At 40.9% G+C, this 17587-nt stretch overlaps 1 protein-coding gene across 3 annotated transcripts in view; it reads left to right on the forward strand.

The window, feature by feature from the left end:
- The window catches only part of PCGF5 (polycomb group ring finger 5), a 60656-nt gene that overhangs the window by 14185 nt on the left and 28884 nt on the right, over positions 1 to 17587 (forward strand). For 2 of the 3 annotated variants that reach the window (XM_035329299.1, XM_035329301.1), the window contains exons 1-2: positions 11176 to 11307; positions 11744 to 12046. In XM_035329299.1, coding sequence (XP_035185190.1) covers positions 11935 to 12046 — 112 coding nt within the window. In that variant the 5' untranslated portion in view covers positions 11176 to 11307; positions 11744 to 11934. Of the gene's footprint in view, positions 1 to 11175; positions 11308 to 11743; positions 12047 to 17587 lie in introns of those variants that run through there. The other variant, XM_035329300.1, reaches the window with a different exon arrangement.

Here is a 17587-nt window from a genome sequence, read left to right on the forward strand (position 1 = left end):
TTTATCTTCAAGTATTTTACCTTGTAAAATGTTATGTACTTGTCTCCACATACTGAAAAAAAAAAAAAAAAAAAAAAAAAGTGAGACTTAGCTTTTAATTCCTTAGTGGTACTGTTCTAAAAGTAACTGCAGATACCTTGATTATTTTCAGGATTTAGTAGTATCAATAGCAATATGAGGCAACGTGTAGGTTTAGTGTTCAATATGACTTTTATGCAAAATAAAATTTCTCACCTCAGAGATTAGGTGCCTGGTTTAAATCCATGTCAAATGAATGTTCAGAAGAAGAATGGTGTTGTGATTAACACATTGTATTGGAATTTGAGAGTTGGAAGTTTAATTCCTAGGCAGTCATGTCTGACTGTGTGGCTGACATCAGAAATTTCTTAGGAAACCACATAGAAGTATTTTGCTCCTCGTGTAAAACAGGCTCAAAAAGGCATCCTTTTCTTCATACAGTCTACATTGCAGGCTCCCTAGAACAGACGGACTCTCAAAGCATAAGTTTCCACTGCAACTGAAGGAATGTTTGCTGAATGGATATATTGGTACCAAGCGTAATTGATACAGGTTTGTTAAATTGCATCAAAAATAGTGTCAGGTATTACAGTGAATGGTGCCCAGCTTGTTCTGGATCCTTGTGTGAGTAGGATGTGCTCATGGACATTCCTTGTGTTCACTTCCATAATTACTGGAGCTAGATGGATCAACAAGTAGATCTGCTTTTTCCTTCCCAACATTTTTTTTATTTTGATCAGCTTTTTTTCTCAGGACTATGTACTTTTACTGTTCTGCATTGTTCTAGGGAGCTTACTCTAATGGTAAATCTGACCTGAAATTGTTTAGCATATACAGTGGGTGTTTAATAATTTAAAGTTTCTAGACATATCATGGACCTCATCCTGTTTTTTTTCTTCCTCATCAGGTGGTCTATAGCAGACACTCACCACCTACAAGTATTTGGGGAGTGCAAAAAAAAAGTCTTTGCTCCACTTTAGCATAGAAAGGCAGGCAAGCAAAGAGGTCAGCGGGGCTCTGAATTGCAATAAGCCTACTATTGGCAGCAGGGCTGTTCCTAGTTACTTGTTTTCTGATGTTACTTCTCAGGGAACAGCTGATACTTCCAAATGCTTTTAAGCAGTCCTAGATTGCATTAAGTAGCCCATAATGAGTGTGTGACTATTGCTAAACTGATACCATTGGTAAGCTTGTTTACAAATACGCTGATAGAGCATTCCTGCCTTTAACAAATGTACAGATTTCTTTACATTTGGAGTCTGGGATAAACTCTACTGTGTTTAGAATGATTGATTTCTGAGCTCATTGCCACATCCGTTATTGGGTATTTTACTGTAAATTAATTATTTGGTACTTTTAGCTTCAACTGTGTTTTAACATAATTTTTATCTGCAAATTGTTTTAAGTGTTTGTCAAGATGAACAGGACACAGACAGCTACATTTTGTGTGTTGAATACTAATACCTTGGTTTTGCCCTTCATGATTGTCATCAAGGTATAGGTTCTTCTGAAGTAAAATTCTCCTGTGCAATCTGCAAATGTCAGTTTATTATTGAATATTTTCAGAATGAATTGCCTGGTAAAATTATGTCCTGACAGCTCAAAGTAAAATACAACGAGAAGCATCTACATGTAGATGTAGACATAAATGTTCTGTTAATTAATTGTGGAAGTCAGGAATGCCTGCAGTTTTAGGGGGATTAGGAGAATTTTATATTCAGAATTGTGTTTTAACAAAATATTTGAAAATTCTACCCCCAAAATAAGTATTATTTTCAGAAGCTCAGAGGTGGAATAAGCTTCAGAATCTATGGTGGATGCACAGAAACACATACTTATCTTTAAGCATAAATTGTTTTGCAATCTCAAGGCCAGAATAGCTCGCAGAATCACAGACAGCTTGGAGGGACCTCAGGAATATGTCTGGCCCTTCGCCTCTCTTCAGAGCAGGGACAGCTGCACCTGGTTGCTCAGGGCCTTGTCAGTCACATTTTGAAAATCTCCAAGGATGGTGACTCCACAGCCTCAGTGGGCAAACAATTCATTCCAGTGTTTGTCCACCCTCACAGTAGGAAAAAAAAAAAAAAAAAAAAAGAAAAAAGAAAAAGAATTGGTTTAGGTTTAAGTGGGATCTCCCATGTTTCAGTTTGTGCCCACTTCCTCCTGTTCTGTCACTGGACAATACCGAGAAGTCTCTTGCTCTGTCTTATTTACTTCTCCCCTCATTTATACACATTGATGCGATTCCCCCTGAGCAAGGCTAACCAATCTCAGTTCTCTCAGCCCCTCCTCATGGAGGGGATCCAATCCCTTAATCATGTCACCAGCTCTTCAGGCATTTTGAGGATGAAAGCCATAAACAGAGGGAGAAAACAATGTGGTGGAATAGCAGTTACCTTTCACTCCTTACTCTCAATATGTGTGTCCTGTCTGATCATTGTTACCAACGTTTGTGGCTTTGCAGAAAAGACACTTGTGAAAGAAGTAGGTGGGACCTTCATCATTTTGTGCCTGTACAATATAAACTACTTACAGTATTTTTGTGAGTGGTCACAAGTTTGTTATTCTTTGGGCACTACGTAGCATTTAAATTGGGTCCTGTTTCCATCAGTGCCAGTGGTTTGAACAGTAGTGTCATTGACATGTCATGTAGGGATGCTTATTCTAAAATTTAATAATATTGCCCTTATTACCAAGTAAAAACTGTGTTTCCAAAGTTTTGGACAGGTGGATCTAGACTCAACAAACGATGGAGCTACTGATTTCTTTCATTAAAATAAGTGACCATATGTAATTTATATAGTGCAAAACAATACACTTTCAGTTTATCTTTATAATACTCTTTGTCATTAAACTTCCCATTAATTGTACCCAAAATCGTAGTCTTCAGAAATCTTACTGAGTCTCTTTGTACTAAAATTCATTAGTTTATCCTATTTAGTAGGAAGTGGTTTTGATACTTGACCTTGAGGGTTTTCAACTGTTCTTGCTTTTATTTATTATTCACTGATATTAAAAATGGGGTGGGGGTGAGGAGGAATTGTTTCTCTTATACAAATGAGGACACCAACAGATGCAATGAATAAATTTGTAGAACAGATTTAAAACATACTGGATAAAAGTGTAAATTGGCTGTCTCTGTTTGAAGGTACCTCTTTCTGATGTATTTTGTAACAATGATTTCTCTCACAATTTCGGTAAGTTGCTGCTTAGTAGAAGGCATACCCCAAGCACACATATTTTAGTTCATGACTGATGGAGGGCTATGATGGCAGTAGCATTTCTGACAAGTTTAAAAGGCACAAGGATAAAACACGAGACAGCATTCCAGATTTCTCAGCAGGAAAATGTAAATCTCCTTAATATTATTCCTACTGAGCTGTGGCAACTAAGGTCTTGTATTTAAATGTGAATTATTAATTAGACAGCATGATGATGATAGGAGCAGGATATGTTACATGTATCAACAAGTTCTCATAAGCCTGCCACCTTGTCAAAAATTCATATTCCCATCTATGCATTTGTGATAAAGGCAATATTTAAGAGTATTATGTGTTTTATTCATAAAAGCCCACCAAGGATATTAGATTAGGAAATGGAGTGAGATTTGCTATGCAAATAGAAAGGTAAAAACTTCTAGCTTTAGGCCTACAGAAACTAAACTTACCACAGCGCTACACAGTCACATCTAAAAAACTGAGCAAAGTTTAAACAGGTTGTAGTAACTTAGAAGGGTCAGATATGGTATGATACCTTCAGCATAGTTTATATGAAATATAAATATAGTTCACTTGTCGTTTAAGTATAGATACTTCTGCAGGAGAATGCCGTGAGGCTTTTTGCATGCGCAATGCTAAATAACAGCTTTTTGAAGAGGAGATGAGGATCTCTCTTTCTAAATATAAATCAACAATCTTAGTAGAACGATCCAGTTTGAGCATTTGTCAGACTTCATCAATAAGTGCCATTAGATATTCATGAACCCAAACAGACGTTATTGTATTTTATTCAAATAAATGTATCTCTAGAAGGGCTGTGCCTGTACTAGTGTGCTTATAAGCACAGATATTTTTTTTTTTGACTCAAAAGCATGTAATTTCCTGACGTATTACCTGCATTTCTTACCGTAATTTTCTTCCTACAGAAGTAGTTCATGATCCTGTCTAGCTGATGAGATCGTACAAGTTAGTAATTGGAGAATGAACTCCTGCAGACAGTACAGCTTTTTGAAAGCAGCATTATGTATACTCTTTGTATTCTGGGAGGGTCTCAGTCTTGCTCTGTCCAGAGCCTAAAAAGAGAGTCCAAAACTGCCACAGCCTGCTCAGCCAGAAGCCACGGGGTCTCGTTAGCACCACGCTGAGCCCAGACTTCTAAGCATCACAGAGAGGCAGCTTAAGATGCAGGGGTAATAAACATAGGCTCCAGCTCCAGGTTGATCTTATGCTCAGTCTGATTAAATACACATCAACCCAAAATACGCTGTTTAAATGTAGGCAGAGTCTGAAGACCATGATTTTTAATCATAAAATAAGATAATAAAAAAACTGCATATCTCAGAATTTTTATAAATAATTTCTTTCAAAAACTCAGGTGATGATTATGTCAAACATTGCTAATGCAAACTTTTATGATTTATTGCAGTCGTGGGAATAAAGTTAGGAAACTAGCACTGACAACTTCCTAAGATAATATGACTTCAGAACTGGCATATGGTGCCAAGTTAGGGGCTGAGGAGTGATTGTTCACTTGAGAATAGCTTCTGGCTAGAATCCTGAGCTTGTCTCACCCTAAAACTGGTACATTATTCAAATGAGGATTCAATTAAAAGTATCAGTTTGCCTAATCTTTTGCCATCAGTGTATTGGATACAAATTATTAATATTACAAGACAATGCTTTCAGTAAAATGTTATCTGGAGTGATTCTCGTTTGTTAATGCTAACTTTTACAAATATCCAAAATAAATGAAGAGTTTCTATTTTTGCTTAAGCTTAGGGAAATGCAGCCTTTAGCTAACTCAGTAGGCCAACTTAAGGTGTGACTGTAGCGATATGATCAGATGGACTGGATCACGTGGAAAATGCTGCTGCACAGAGTTTGGCTCAATATATAAGCTAAACTGCTGTTAAAAAATGCCATATGAGGATGTGAAGCTGGGATTCAAGTATCTTGGTCGGCCCCCTATTTTCTCATAATTTATCCAGAAAAAGTACTCTCTATTTTAGGAAATTAAAAATGAAATTCACAAGTATCTATATTAAGTTTCCTCAAGTTAAGTCTACTGTTTTAATTGGCAAACAAAATAATGATACCCATGAACAAGAGAGTCTTCCCATGTAGTGGAAATGAAATGGAGTCCATCCAACATTGTGTTATTAAGTTGAAGGTTTTATACTTGAGAGGCCTGGAAATAGAAGTTCTGTTGAAATTCATTTGAAGTAGGGTACTTAACTTACTTAACAAACCCTAAGACATTTTAAATATCATTAATTTGTCTTGTGAAAGATGAGGAAATTTTGTTGCTACTTTTCTATTTGCTTTTGAGCCTCTTTGTTTGCTAGTTCTGCCATAATAACTGGCATGAGTAGCTTTCTTGAGGGTTGCTTTTGCTGAGCTTATTGGAGTTTTAAATTTGTTTTGACTTAAGATCTAGTAGCAAGTCTTGTTTTTAATTTGCAGTGCAAGTTGATTGCATAATTGTGAAGCTGTTTGACATGTGTGATACAATTTGATTTGCATTCCTGCCAGCTTTCAACTGTAAGAAACAAAATCTGTTAGTAACAATTTTAGCAGGAGCCATTGGAGGGTTCTTACAGTTTGTTTTCCATCTCCCAGAGACTGAAAGATGACACTCTTTTAAAGCTATTTGAACACTTCATATTATTGTTTAGTTGAGCTGTGTGATATGTTGATGTGAGTGGCTTTGATATTTTCAGGGAAAAAATACTGAAAACAATATAGTACATGTGTAGATAGTAAACGTGCAGTATAGCATGGAAGAAACATGATGCTGCTGGAAACAAGGATTTAAAAAGTTACTGAAATATAGCAAATAGACATTAGGAAGTCTTGTGGGAAAGCCCAGATTTTGCTGAGAACTGATTAGAAGGCTTGGAACATACAACTATACTGATAGAGAGCTGCTTTGTCTCTGGAAGGATACGTATATGGAGCTGACAAAGAATTCTCCACATGACCAACAGATCCTGGAAATCTGTGGAGGAGGCATAGTCTTGCTGGTGCAGACAACAGCTAAATTCGGGCTGGCCTATGCATGTTGCAGTGCTTGAGTGCTTCTGATATATTTATTCATTTATTTGCCCATTGTGTAGTAGCAGGGGGACTTGAGATAGCATTAATTCCTGAGTAGATTTTCTTTGGAAAGTCACAGAATAAGCAGTTGATAGTGTTGCAGAAAGCAGAGTAAAAGGAAACTGAACTGGCTGAAGCATATAATTGGATAGCAATACAGGTAAAATAGTTAAAAGTATTTGGGATTATACAGTAGCAGCAATGGCAACACAGAATGATTGCTGTGAGTTCAGAGACTGACAAACTATGCAGCAGAAGTGAAATAACTGGCCAATAGCAGAGACTAAAAAAGTAATTCTGACTATGCAAGACCTTTGTGGTACATGCAGAGCAGCTGATTAAAACTGGGTCATTTCAAATTATGTGTTGTCTTTAAGCCATTACCAAGGTGTGTGACCTTTACTTGTCCCAGGTATTTACACAGAATTGCTATGAATTTATGTGAAACATGGGACTATACAGCACTGCTTTGGTCATTCTCTGTGGTTCCCCACAATCACAGGCAACTGTGAAATAATGCCCACTTCACTTCAGTCTACAGAGCCACAAGCCACAAAACATTTTTTCAATACCCTGAAAGAAACTAAAGGTGATGCAGAGGAGACCAAAGCCCAGTGAAACTACAGTGTCCCAATAGGAAAAAAAATAGGAGAGGTTAAAGTTACTACCAGTGTTTTAGCTCCCAGCAGGTCCTAACCCCATCTCAGACCCCTGTTCTGAAACTGAGCACACAGGCAAGTGGATGCACAGAAACCTCTTGGTTGCATATCTCGTGTCTGTCCTGCTGTTGCATCACTCCCTGTGAGCAATCTCAGATGTTTCAAAGGCAAACTCGCCGCTCCACCTTGTCACCAAAAGTCAATTAAGTATGAAGAGAAGAAAAAACACTGTTGTGGCACAATGCAAGGCTGTATACCATAGTGAAGAACTGCCTTTGAAGCCAAAATAATGTCAATATATTAGTTCTATTATTCATACCTGAGTAAATGTGTGGTAATTTCAAGTAAGCTCCCAGCAGGTCAAGGGAGGTGATCCTTCCTCTCTATTCAGCATTTGTAAGGCCACAACTGGAATGCTGGGTCCAGTCCTGGGCTCTTCAGTACAAAAAAGATACGGAGTGAGTCCAGCACGGTGCCACAAAGACGACTGAGTGGCTCACATCTTTCATGTGAGGAGAGGCTGATGGCACTGGGACAGCTCCACTTGGAGAAGAGAAGGCTCTGCGAAATCTTAACAATGTTTGTAAATACTTCATGGGAGGGAATGAAGGTGAGGGGGTCAAACTGCTTAGGCGAGTACATTGACAGGGTAAAAGGTAATGGGCACACAAATTCCATCTGAAATCAAGAAAGCACTTTTTAACTGCGATGGTGGTCAGTCACTGGAATGAATCGCCCAGAGGTTGTGGAGTCTCTGTCTGTGGAGATGCCCAGAACCCGACCAGACACAGCTCTGGACAACCGTCTCTCAGTGACCCAGCTTGAGCAGAGCTGATCTCAAGAGGCCCCTTCCAACCGGAGCACTTCTGTGAAGTTTTCAAGATATAAGAGTCATAAAATGGTGTTTCCATCAAATGGTAGAGATTCAGTATTCAGTGAAAGTGAATGCTATGACTTCCCTCTAGATGTCATTCAGATTGCTCTAAAATGTCTATTATGAAAATTAGGGATTTTTTTTTTTCATTATTTTCCAGACCAGACATTTCCCAGTAATTCTTAGGTAACTAAGGGTAACTGGAGGGTGATGGGACACTTGTCTAGAAACAGGCTCCAGGGTGGCTCTATAGGGATGTAAGGTTGTGCTCTTGTGGATTTACTTGCAGAATTAGAATTAGTCACCCATTTCAATTGGTACTCAGAGCTTGGCTGTATCGGCCTATGTTTATTTTCTCTCTGGAGTTTACTTCAGACAATATTACATCAAAAATGTCAGAGTTGCATTAATGAGTAAAAACAAATGTGTGGAGTTCACAAGTTCTTATGTGTGCTGGCTTCTCCTTTAAAAAGATACATTTTATTTGTATGAATGAAAAGAATTACTTTTTTATATTGGACAGTTAGCAGTTCTTGAAGCAAACCACTCATCTACTTTGATAATGCTTAGAAAGAAACCTTTATTTTTTTGTTAGACTAGCTCATGTATGTAAAGAAGGAATTAACATATATATATTTTAAAAAGTAATTACTGTATTAGAGGACACGGTACAAGTCAGTCAATAGTGAAGTCAGAGGTTTAAGAAACATAGGGAAATGAGAGCAGCTGTATTTTCATCACTGTCTTGAGGGCTATAATCACCCACTCTGTAGCACCACATTTGCTGTAGCTAATATATGATACATACTTACTAGAACTTGCTCAGTTTGTTTTGCTGATTTTCTCTCTTACCGTGAGGAAAATGACCACTTTGTTTGATTCAAACACTATACCTCTGTTCTGAACTGCAGTAAGCAGATCAGAATGCTCACATCATTTACATAGCCCCGTGTTTTTAAATATACGTATTGTATGCAATGTTAGGAGTTAACTACTTTTGAAATGACAATGAATTCATAAGCATATATTAATATAATTTCCTACCTCCTGATATAAAGTAGGAATAAGTATTTGAGGATCTTTGTTATGCTGCTTTCCTCAGATAATGAATTAAGAGCTTTTGCAATGCTTCTCATTTGTGCTTTATGTTGTGGTCTTGAAAGGTGCTGAGTGCCTCAGCTCTTTTGGTTTTCAGAGTTAAAAGTGTTCAGCAGCTCATAAATACAGCTTGGTGGCAGCAGGACTGAGCTCCTAAATTTTAGAGAGATGAAGCAAGAATGTGTCATACGTCCTTCACCTGGCATGCAACAGGTACCCCTTAGCAGAGAGGTATCAGTATGGCTTGTGGGAATCCCTACCCGGTGTATGTTTCCGAGTATCATGGCTGCTGTGCAATTATTACTTTATGGGCTACACATAATAATAACGATGTAAAACTGTTTTGAATGTGCTTGGATATAAAAGTGTGTATCCACTATTGTGTAAACACAAGCCTAGCTGATAAATTTGTTTAGAAAATCTTTGCTTTTGTTGTTGTTGTTGTTGTTTGTTTGCTTGTTTTTTGTTTGTTTGTTTTTTTCCAGTAGGGAGACTTGATAAACCATGTTTTGAAATCTCAAACTTAGAATCCAGTTTATTTTTTTAAAAAAGTCTTACTGGCTGCAGAAGTGGTGAAACAGCCAGGAGAGCATCAGCAGATGTTTGTTTTAAATGTGTAGAAGTTTAATAAGGCACTACTGTGCTCAGTCCACTCTACAAGCTTGGCCACTCCCACGCTCATTCAGAAATTGTCAACTTCTGTGAAACTGACAGAACATGACTACTGACTAACCTAGTCAGTTTTGTTAAGTAAAATGTTTATATGAAAAAGAAGCTGTATTCTCTCTCCTAGTAACACACTTCATAAGCTTTGTTTTCAAATGAGTAATGTCAATTTAGAAACAATCTTGCTGACTTTCAAGACAGTGCTTCCTCCAAGTTCCTCTTTCAAGTATGGGTACCCTCAGTGCCTTAGTTCCATTTCAGTGTTCTTTAAAAAAACACCAACATCATAGTTTGTGAAGATGAGATTTCTAAAACTAAAGAATTCCAAAGTTAGCAAGAAAAATAGCTTAATCTTTTTTTTTTTTTTTTTACATGCCTAAAGAAAAGACAATTTTAGATATTCATATTTTTCAGTTTTTCCCTGCATTTACCATCATATAAATATATTCTATGTTGAATATTTGTCCTTTTAGTGTTAAGTACTCTCTCACCTTTGACTGGGCAGAGTGTTTTACGGTAAATAATGCAAACAGTGGTCCACAATAGATGGGCAAACCCATCAAAGTACAACATTTTCTTAAGCTACAGATGCTTCTGCAAATGATTTTTAGCTTTTAAGCTCCTGTTCATGTGGTGGAGAAATAATGTCGTACAAGATGAAAATTTAATCTGGAAAAATTAAGCATTGTGTCAACTTACTGTCTGTGAGGTTTACCGTGCATTCGCCATTGCACTCTAACTAATGGTCACAGCTCCGTGCACCTGGCTAAGCCTGGCACTGGACTTTGTGAATGGAGATCTGCTGGAGGGTGAGGGCTTCGGAGGCAGGAAGGGTGGCCGGAGCGGGCTGCAGGTACCTGTGGCACATGCCCGAGGATGGAGGGGGACTGACAGGACAGGAGGGCCGCTGCCAGCTGAGGGTTTCAGACGCAGGACAGAGAAGCCAAGACCCAGCACGGTCTCAGGCAGCGTGAGGCTCCTGCAGCCAGTGCGGGAATTGCCTCATTGTATTCTTGTTATTATTGCTAAAACAAGTGTAACAAATTGCTAGAAATACTACAATTGAAAAATACCGCGGGGGCCCTTAGCTTTATGAATAATTTCCCGGTATTACGGCGTTTCTCTGCACGGAGGGCAGTCGGCGGATGGGTTTGACGCCGGAGGCAGCTCTCACGCGTGCCGAGCGCTGCTCCGGCCGCTCCGTCGCGGGGAAGCACATGGACCGGTGTTTACAGGCTGCGGGCCTAACTCGTTCACTGCTGCCCCTCGAGAGCCCGAGGGGGCCGGGCAGGGCGCTGCCTTTCGGCTTCACCTTTCCGCGGCCAGAAGCAGCCGAGAAGCGGCAGCGGGGCCGAAGCGGGGCAGGGGGGAGCCGCCGGGGCGCGGGCTGCGTTGCGCCGCTCCTCCGCTTACCTGCGGCCGCCCTGCCCCTGCCCCTGGGCTCGGCGGCCGGGGGCTGCCGGCGGCTCCCGGCCCCGCAGCGGCGCTGCGGGGCTCGGCCGGGGAGCAGCGCCTGCGCGCCCGTCCCGCCCGCCCTGGGACCGGCCGCGGCAGCCTGGCGGGGAGGGAGGGAAGGAGGGCGGGAGGGAAGGAGGAGGGCTCGGCGGGGGCGGGAGCCGCACGCCGTTTCCCTTTCTCTTTCGCTCGGCGGCCGCCCGAGGCCGCGGGGCTCCGCCAGGTACGGCGGGGGTCGGGGAGGCGGCGGGGGGGCGCCGCAGGTGCGGCGGGACCGGAGGGGACGGGACGGGGCGGGCAGCGGGGAGAGCGGGGGCTCGGGGCGGCGGCCGCTCCGCTGCCCCCGGGGGAGGGCCGGGCCGCGGCGCTGCGCTGGGGCGGAGGGGCGCGGAGGGCAGGAGGGGACGGAGGGCAGGGCCCGGCCCCTCCCCGCGGGGCCTGCGGGGCAGCGGCGGTGTGAGGGCGGCGGGCCGGCGGCGTGCACCTGTCAGCGCGGCCCGGCCCGGGCGGCCGCGGGCTCGGAGCTCGGCCGGGCCGTTACGTAAACGGCGACCCGGGCGGCCCCGCCGAGCCGATGGTGACGCCCGGCCGCCGGGGAGTCGCGGCGGGCAGCGCGGTGCCCGGCTCACACCGCTTCTCCCTCCCCACGTGTGCCACAGGTATGGGAGCGGCCGGCCTGACGCAGGAGCCCGAGGCATGAGCCATGGTCCCCTGAGAGCGCCCGAGCAAATGCCCGGAGCAGCCCCGCCGCACGGAGCAGCGCCGCAGCTCTGGTGAACCGCGGGCGTCGACGCCTCCCGGATTTGCTCCGCTGGCCCAGAGCGTTCCGCCAGCCTTCCCTGCCCCACGAATGGCTACTCAGAGGAAGCACTTGGTGAAAGATTTCAATCCCCATATCACCTGTTATATCTGTAAAGGCTATCTCATCAAGCCAACTACGGTAACAGAGTGCCTCCATACCTGTAAGTACTTTGCAGAACATCCTTCCTTCATCAGTGATGCTTCCTTGAAGTTTGATTTGATGCTTGATTTGATCTCTGTGCAGTTTCTGGTGGGTTGTCCTGGACACTGCTCTGCCCTTTGGGTCATCTTGAGGCCATACCAGCTCCCCTTAACAAACCGCAGAGTGTAGATGCCCCTTTCCTTTCTCCCAAGCTAGTGGTGATTCTGCTGTCTCCAGTTGCCGTGGCCTGGCTGATCAGAGCAGGATCATTAGGCTGGGTGTGGTATTTTGATAACGTAGCTAGTCTGCCTTTGAAACTTAAACTGCTGTATCTATTGGCAGTGAGCGTTATGCATACACTAGTTGGTCAGTACTAGCGCGCATCTCAGTGGCGTTCCATGGCACACTGAGTAGAAATACTTGAACATTGACAAAATATTTAGAGAGTAGATCTATTTGAAATTGACTCAGAAGAAATTGTTCAGGTTGTCTTCTGCTCCTAATGCTTCTAAAATACTTGTTTGTATGAATTATATTAAACATATGAATGCTTGTATCAGACTCAGTGGGCTCACTTTCATAAGTGGAATTACTTAGTTGCACGAATTTTGTAGATTTATTCCCAACTGTAGAACAGTTCACTTGGACTTTCTTGAGAATTTGGCATATTTCCAAAGAAAAAAATTGAACTGTCCTAAAAAAGAGTAAGGGGAACTACGTGTTTTCTAGTAGACTTCCCATTTTTAAACTTATTGTAAATACCAGTTAAAGCCTTGTCTTAGCATTTCCTGTTGTTTTTGTGCAGTGTTGTTCTTGTAGTTGTTATTGTCTTCATTGTTATTTTTTATGCTATAGTACTAAGTATATCAAGCCGTTTGTGTTATGGTCATTATTATATCAAGTACATAAAGAATTAAAACCTGTCATTCCTATATGTTGTTCATAGTAGAGAGGCCATATTGGTTATTGTTATTAGCTTTTGAGGAAAAATAATTTTTATTTTTTCTAAGTCTAATATCAGCTAAGGCTTATAAATTGTTTTGTGGTATTATTCTTCTCTTCTGAGTTATTTGGTGAAGGAGTTTAACTGCAGGACAAGGGAAGTTAAGCAAAGTACCCATATAATATCTTGAAATAAAATGGGGAGAAGTACATTAGCTATTATTGTATTATCTTTCCCTTTAAAGAAAGTGGAATAGTTTCAGCATTAGTTAATCTTTTTATGGTTGAAGTTTAATGAACAGTAGTAACTTTTAAAAGAGTAGAGTGAGGCAAAAAAAGTTGCATCAGAAATCAGCTCAGACTTAAAAAACAAAACAAAACAAAAAAAACAGCAACTTGTTGTTACGGAATCTTTCTGTTTATATTTTTTTGTTTATTTACTTTTACTCCCATTGCAAAACAATGGGAGTAATGGCAGGAGGAGCATTTTTTCTCAACAGCATCTGTTTCTTTTGTTCAGTTGTAGATTTTGAGCTCTTCCCTGAGTCAGTTCTCTTGCTGCCTTGTTCCCATCTCTGCAGCCAAATCAGTGGAAGTGAAGCTTGCTGACCTTCCATGTAGTTGCACAGGTCTTCTTGCACAAAGGCTGCCATGCGTTGGGGGTCATTAACTAGAAATGCAAGAAAGAAGATGGTGTTTCTTTAAAGCAGCTTACTTGCCAAAATATGAAGTTTACAATGATGAAAAGGAAAAACAAGAAACTTGTTGATACGGAAGCGTTACATCTGTAGAGGAAAAGGTGATATGTATGTTGCAGAGTTCAGGAAGATACTCTGGCAATTTATTTTTATTTTTTTTACAATTTGGCTTTGCAAAAATATACATATATATATATATATATACACACATACATATATATAGAGAGAAGTATAGTCATTATTCTTCAGTTACATCCAAAAAGTTATCACAAATTAATAACAATTTTAACTGTCCTTTGGTGCTTTGTCTTGTACTGCTGATTGCTGTGATTCAGAACAGAGTTGCATGAATAATGAAAATCCTCAGATATTAGCAGTTTAAGAAGGAGGATAAACTCATGGGATACTGGGAATACAATGTATTAGTCTGGACAAGATGGCAAGCCTGTATTGACATAGATGTTCTCTGGTGATCTTAGTAACTAATGTGATGAACACTCACCAAATCAGTTAGTGGTTAATTCACATCTGGGTTCACTGATCACATGTTAAGTAGTGAATTTCTGCTCTTAGAAGTCTGTGCCTTTTTAATAAACAGTGTTTCTGATGAGGTTCTTGTGAATGCTGGACAGACAATTGAACTCCACTATTTACTGGGAAGATTAAATGCAACTTAGGCATCAGTAGTGTAATTTTTTCCTGTTTCTTGAGAAGGAAACGCTAGTAATACTGCAAGAATAATGCATTATTCTACAAATTCACTGCTTCATTTCTTTTTTGCTACTTTTCACAGATGATTTTGCCATATGTACTGAGACTTTTTTTTTCTAGCCTGTTACATAATAGTCAAAGATTTTAAAGAAATACTAGTTGAAGCAGGCTAGATGTGAGCTAGGGAGTATGTCCGATTATCTGTTTCTGTAGTCACTTCATTGTTTAGCACAGTGTGCACTTACAAAGATTGGAAAATAAACTTTCCTCAGGAACATTCTTTAGTGCCCCAAAATATGTCAGACTGTTTATACAATTATAGAGATGCTGGTTGGAAGAGACATCCGGATGTTGTCTAGGCCAGCCTCATGCGTGAGACAGTTTAGTTGCCAGCAGTATACTGGGTCAAGCCATGGCTCTGAATAGTTGAGTTGTGAAAATTGGAGAGCTCTTCCGGTGCTGCACTGAATGTCTTACTAAGCAACAATTTGTGAGTGTTGACTGTTTGTTATACCATTTGCCACTACTAGGAAGAGTTGGTCTCCATTGCCATTCAGATAGTATAGGGTTATTTAGATCACCTATTAGCCTTGACCATGATTTGATTTTGGTAAACCTATGTTAACTATTGTTGATTGCCTTTTCATCCCTTGTATGGTTGGAAAATGATTCAAGGGACACGACATGTTGTGGTGGTTTTACCGTGCTAGGCAGCTGAACACCACAACCACTCTCTCACTCCCCCTCCTCAGATGAGGAGGGGAAGAGGTAAAGGAAAGAACAACTCACGGGTTGAGATAAGGATAATTTAATTAAAAGGAAAAAAAATTAAGGAAATATTATTAATTAAACAATTCAACTAAAGGGAAAAGAGGGAAAGGGGAAGAGGGATGGGGAAAGGGAATAACAAAGGGAATACAAAATAAGTAAAGGCTGACATTACTCTCTACTTTCCACAAATGAGCGATGCTTGACCACGTCCTTGAAGCAGGGCCTCAAGACACGTAGCCGGTGTTCGGGAGGAGGAAAGACGTTTTCACAACGAGAGCCCATCCCTTCCCTCTTCTTCCTTTTTCCACCTTTTATTGCTGAGTGTGACATCATATGGTATGGAATATCCCTTTGGTTGGGTTAGGTCAGCTGCCCTGGGGATGTTTCTTTCTCACTTTTTTGCCCACCCCCTAGGAGGGTCAGAGAGAGTCCTGATGCTGTGCCAGCACTTCTCAGCAGCAGACACAACACCGGTGTGATACCACTGCTGTTCTAGCTACAAGTGCAGAGCGCAGCACTGTGTGGGCTGCTGCAGGGAAAGTTAACATCCCAGCCAGACCCAGTGCACATGTTCTGCCATCTTTCTGGACAGTTAGAGGAGGCTATTTAGCTATAGTTGCCCCAGACACCCTTCTCATCTTTCTTAAAGGTGGGCAGAAGACACTACCCTTTTCCTGTCAGTCCCTCCATATACCTTCCATAACCACCATGATTATGGTGATAAGCTTTCATCTTAGCGAATCCTACTTTGCTTGTAGTTTTGAATATGTCCAGTTTTTGTATGTAGGCCTTAACGTGCTGCTCCCTGACTGCTGGTCATACCTCTCCTTCCCAAATTGTGCTGGTATGCATGGAGATCTGAGTTCAGCCTTTGGCTATGAAGACCAAGGCAAAAAAGACATTGAGGAACTCAAAACTTTTCAGATCTGTTCCTGAGTTGTCTCCCTCATTCGTTAACTGACCCACATTTTCTCGAAACTTCGTGTAGCTACTAGGCTACTTGTAGAAACCCCTTAAGTCCCTCATTGGTTTTAGCTCTGGCTGGGTTTTGGCCTTAATTTTGTCCCTAAGTACCCAAAGAATGATTTTATATCCTTTTGTTTTCTGTTGTTGTTTCCACTTCTTATATGTTTTCTTTTTGTGTTTGCTAATTATGAAGTTTGTGCATCAAGCAGCTTTTGCGCACTAGGCAGTTCTGACAATAATTCCCTGTACAATGGGGTAGTTAGCTTTTGATGTCTAAATAATTTTTATTTAAAAAACAGCCAGCCCTCCTGGGTGCCTCTCCTTGTAATGACTGCCTCCTTGGGAATTCTGACTAGCAGTGGCGTAAAGACGCTGAAGTTCTGAAACATCTCCTGAAGTTAAGAATCTTAATTCTGTTTTTCAACTTTATAGCCTTCCTCAAAATCCCAAATTCAGTCGTCTTGTTGTCACCGTGAGGCAAACTGCCACCTGTGGCTGTATTCATCACCAGCTTTTCACTATTCATGAAGAGCAAATGAAGTGATGCATTACTTCTGCCTGGCTCCTCTAGCATCTGCATTAAGAAAGTGTTAACCAGTGCAGTCTAGGACCTTTAGAAATACCCTTCATTCAGGAAAGCAACCAGAGATAAAATTTTCAATATAAAATCAGTAATCTTGCAATTTGAGTGTTTTTCAGATCTTGTTGTATGCTCCAGCTGTGCGTATCCTGTTCTTCTCCTTTACTCCCTGCCTGAAGGAGTGATTAATTCTGGGAGAGGAGATCCTTAAAAGAATTCAAAGGATGAGTTCTGACAAAAAATAATATCCCACAACTAATTAAACTTTCTCTTGTAGATTATTTTTAAGAAAAATGCAGTTTTAAATTTTATTTTGGTACCTTGGCAATCGGCATTCTAAAAATATCCTCTTTTCATTGAACAATATGTATCTGAAGATGCACAAGATATGTACTTTCTTGTTTGTGTGAGATGGCATACAGCACAGTCCTGACACTTGTATCTGTAAATTTCAGCTAAGTACAAAGATCTAAAAGAATGCATGAACCAGATATCTCTGTATTGGAAAAAGCAGCATTGTGTAGTATGCTATGGTTGCCAGCCAATTAGCATATGTCACACAAGCACTTTTATCAATTGTAGTAAATCATCTTACGTGAGTTTAACTTTTATTATGGCTCATCTAATGTGTCATAGTACAACCAGGAAATGCATGTCCTCATTCCACTGGCATGTGCAGCACATACCTCAGAATTCTACAAACTGTACACCTTTTGTTAATCTGTACCAGAAGTATTAAAGATACTTTTTTTCCCCTGAAGTGGTAAATTAAACAAAATTAAATTACAGATATATTTAAGGATTGCCTTTTTTCCCTACCCTTTCCCCCAGTGCTCAGACTTCATTGCGTTCTCTGCAACTTTGAAGTGACAGGCTCTGAAAAATGTTCAGT

Source organism: Oxyura jamaicensis, chromosome 6 (genome assembly GCF_011077185.1).
Source record: "Oxyura jamaicensis isolate SHBP4307 breed ruddy duck chromosome 6, BPBGC_Ojam_1.0, whole genome shotgun sequence".
Taxonomy (NCBI): domain Eukaryota; kingdom Metazoa; phylum Chordata; class Aves; order Anseriformes; family Anatidae; genus Oxyura; species Oxyura jamaicensis.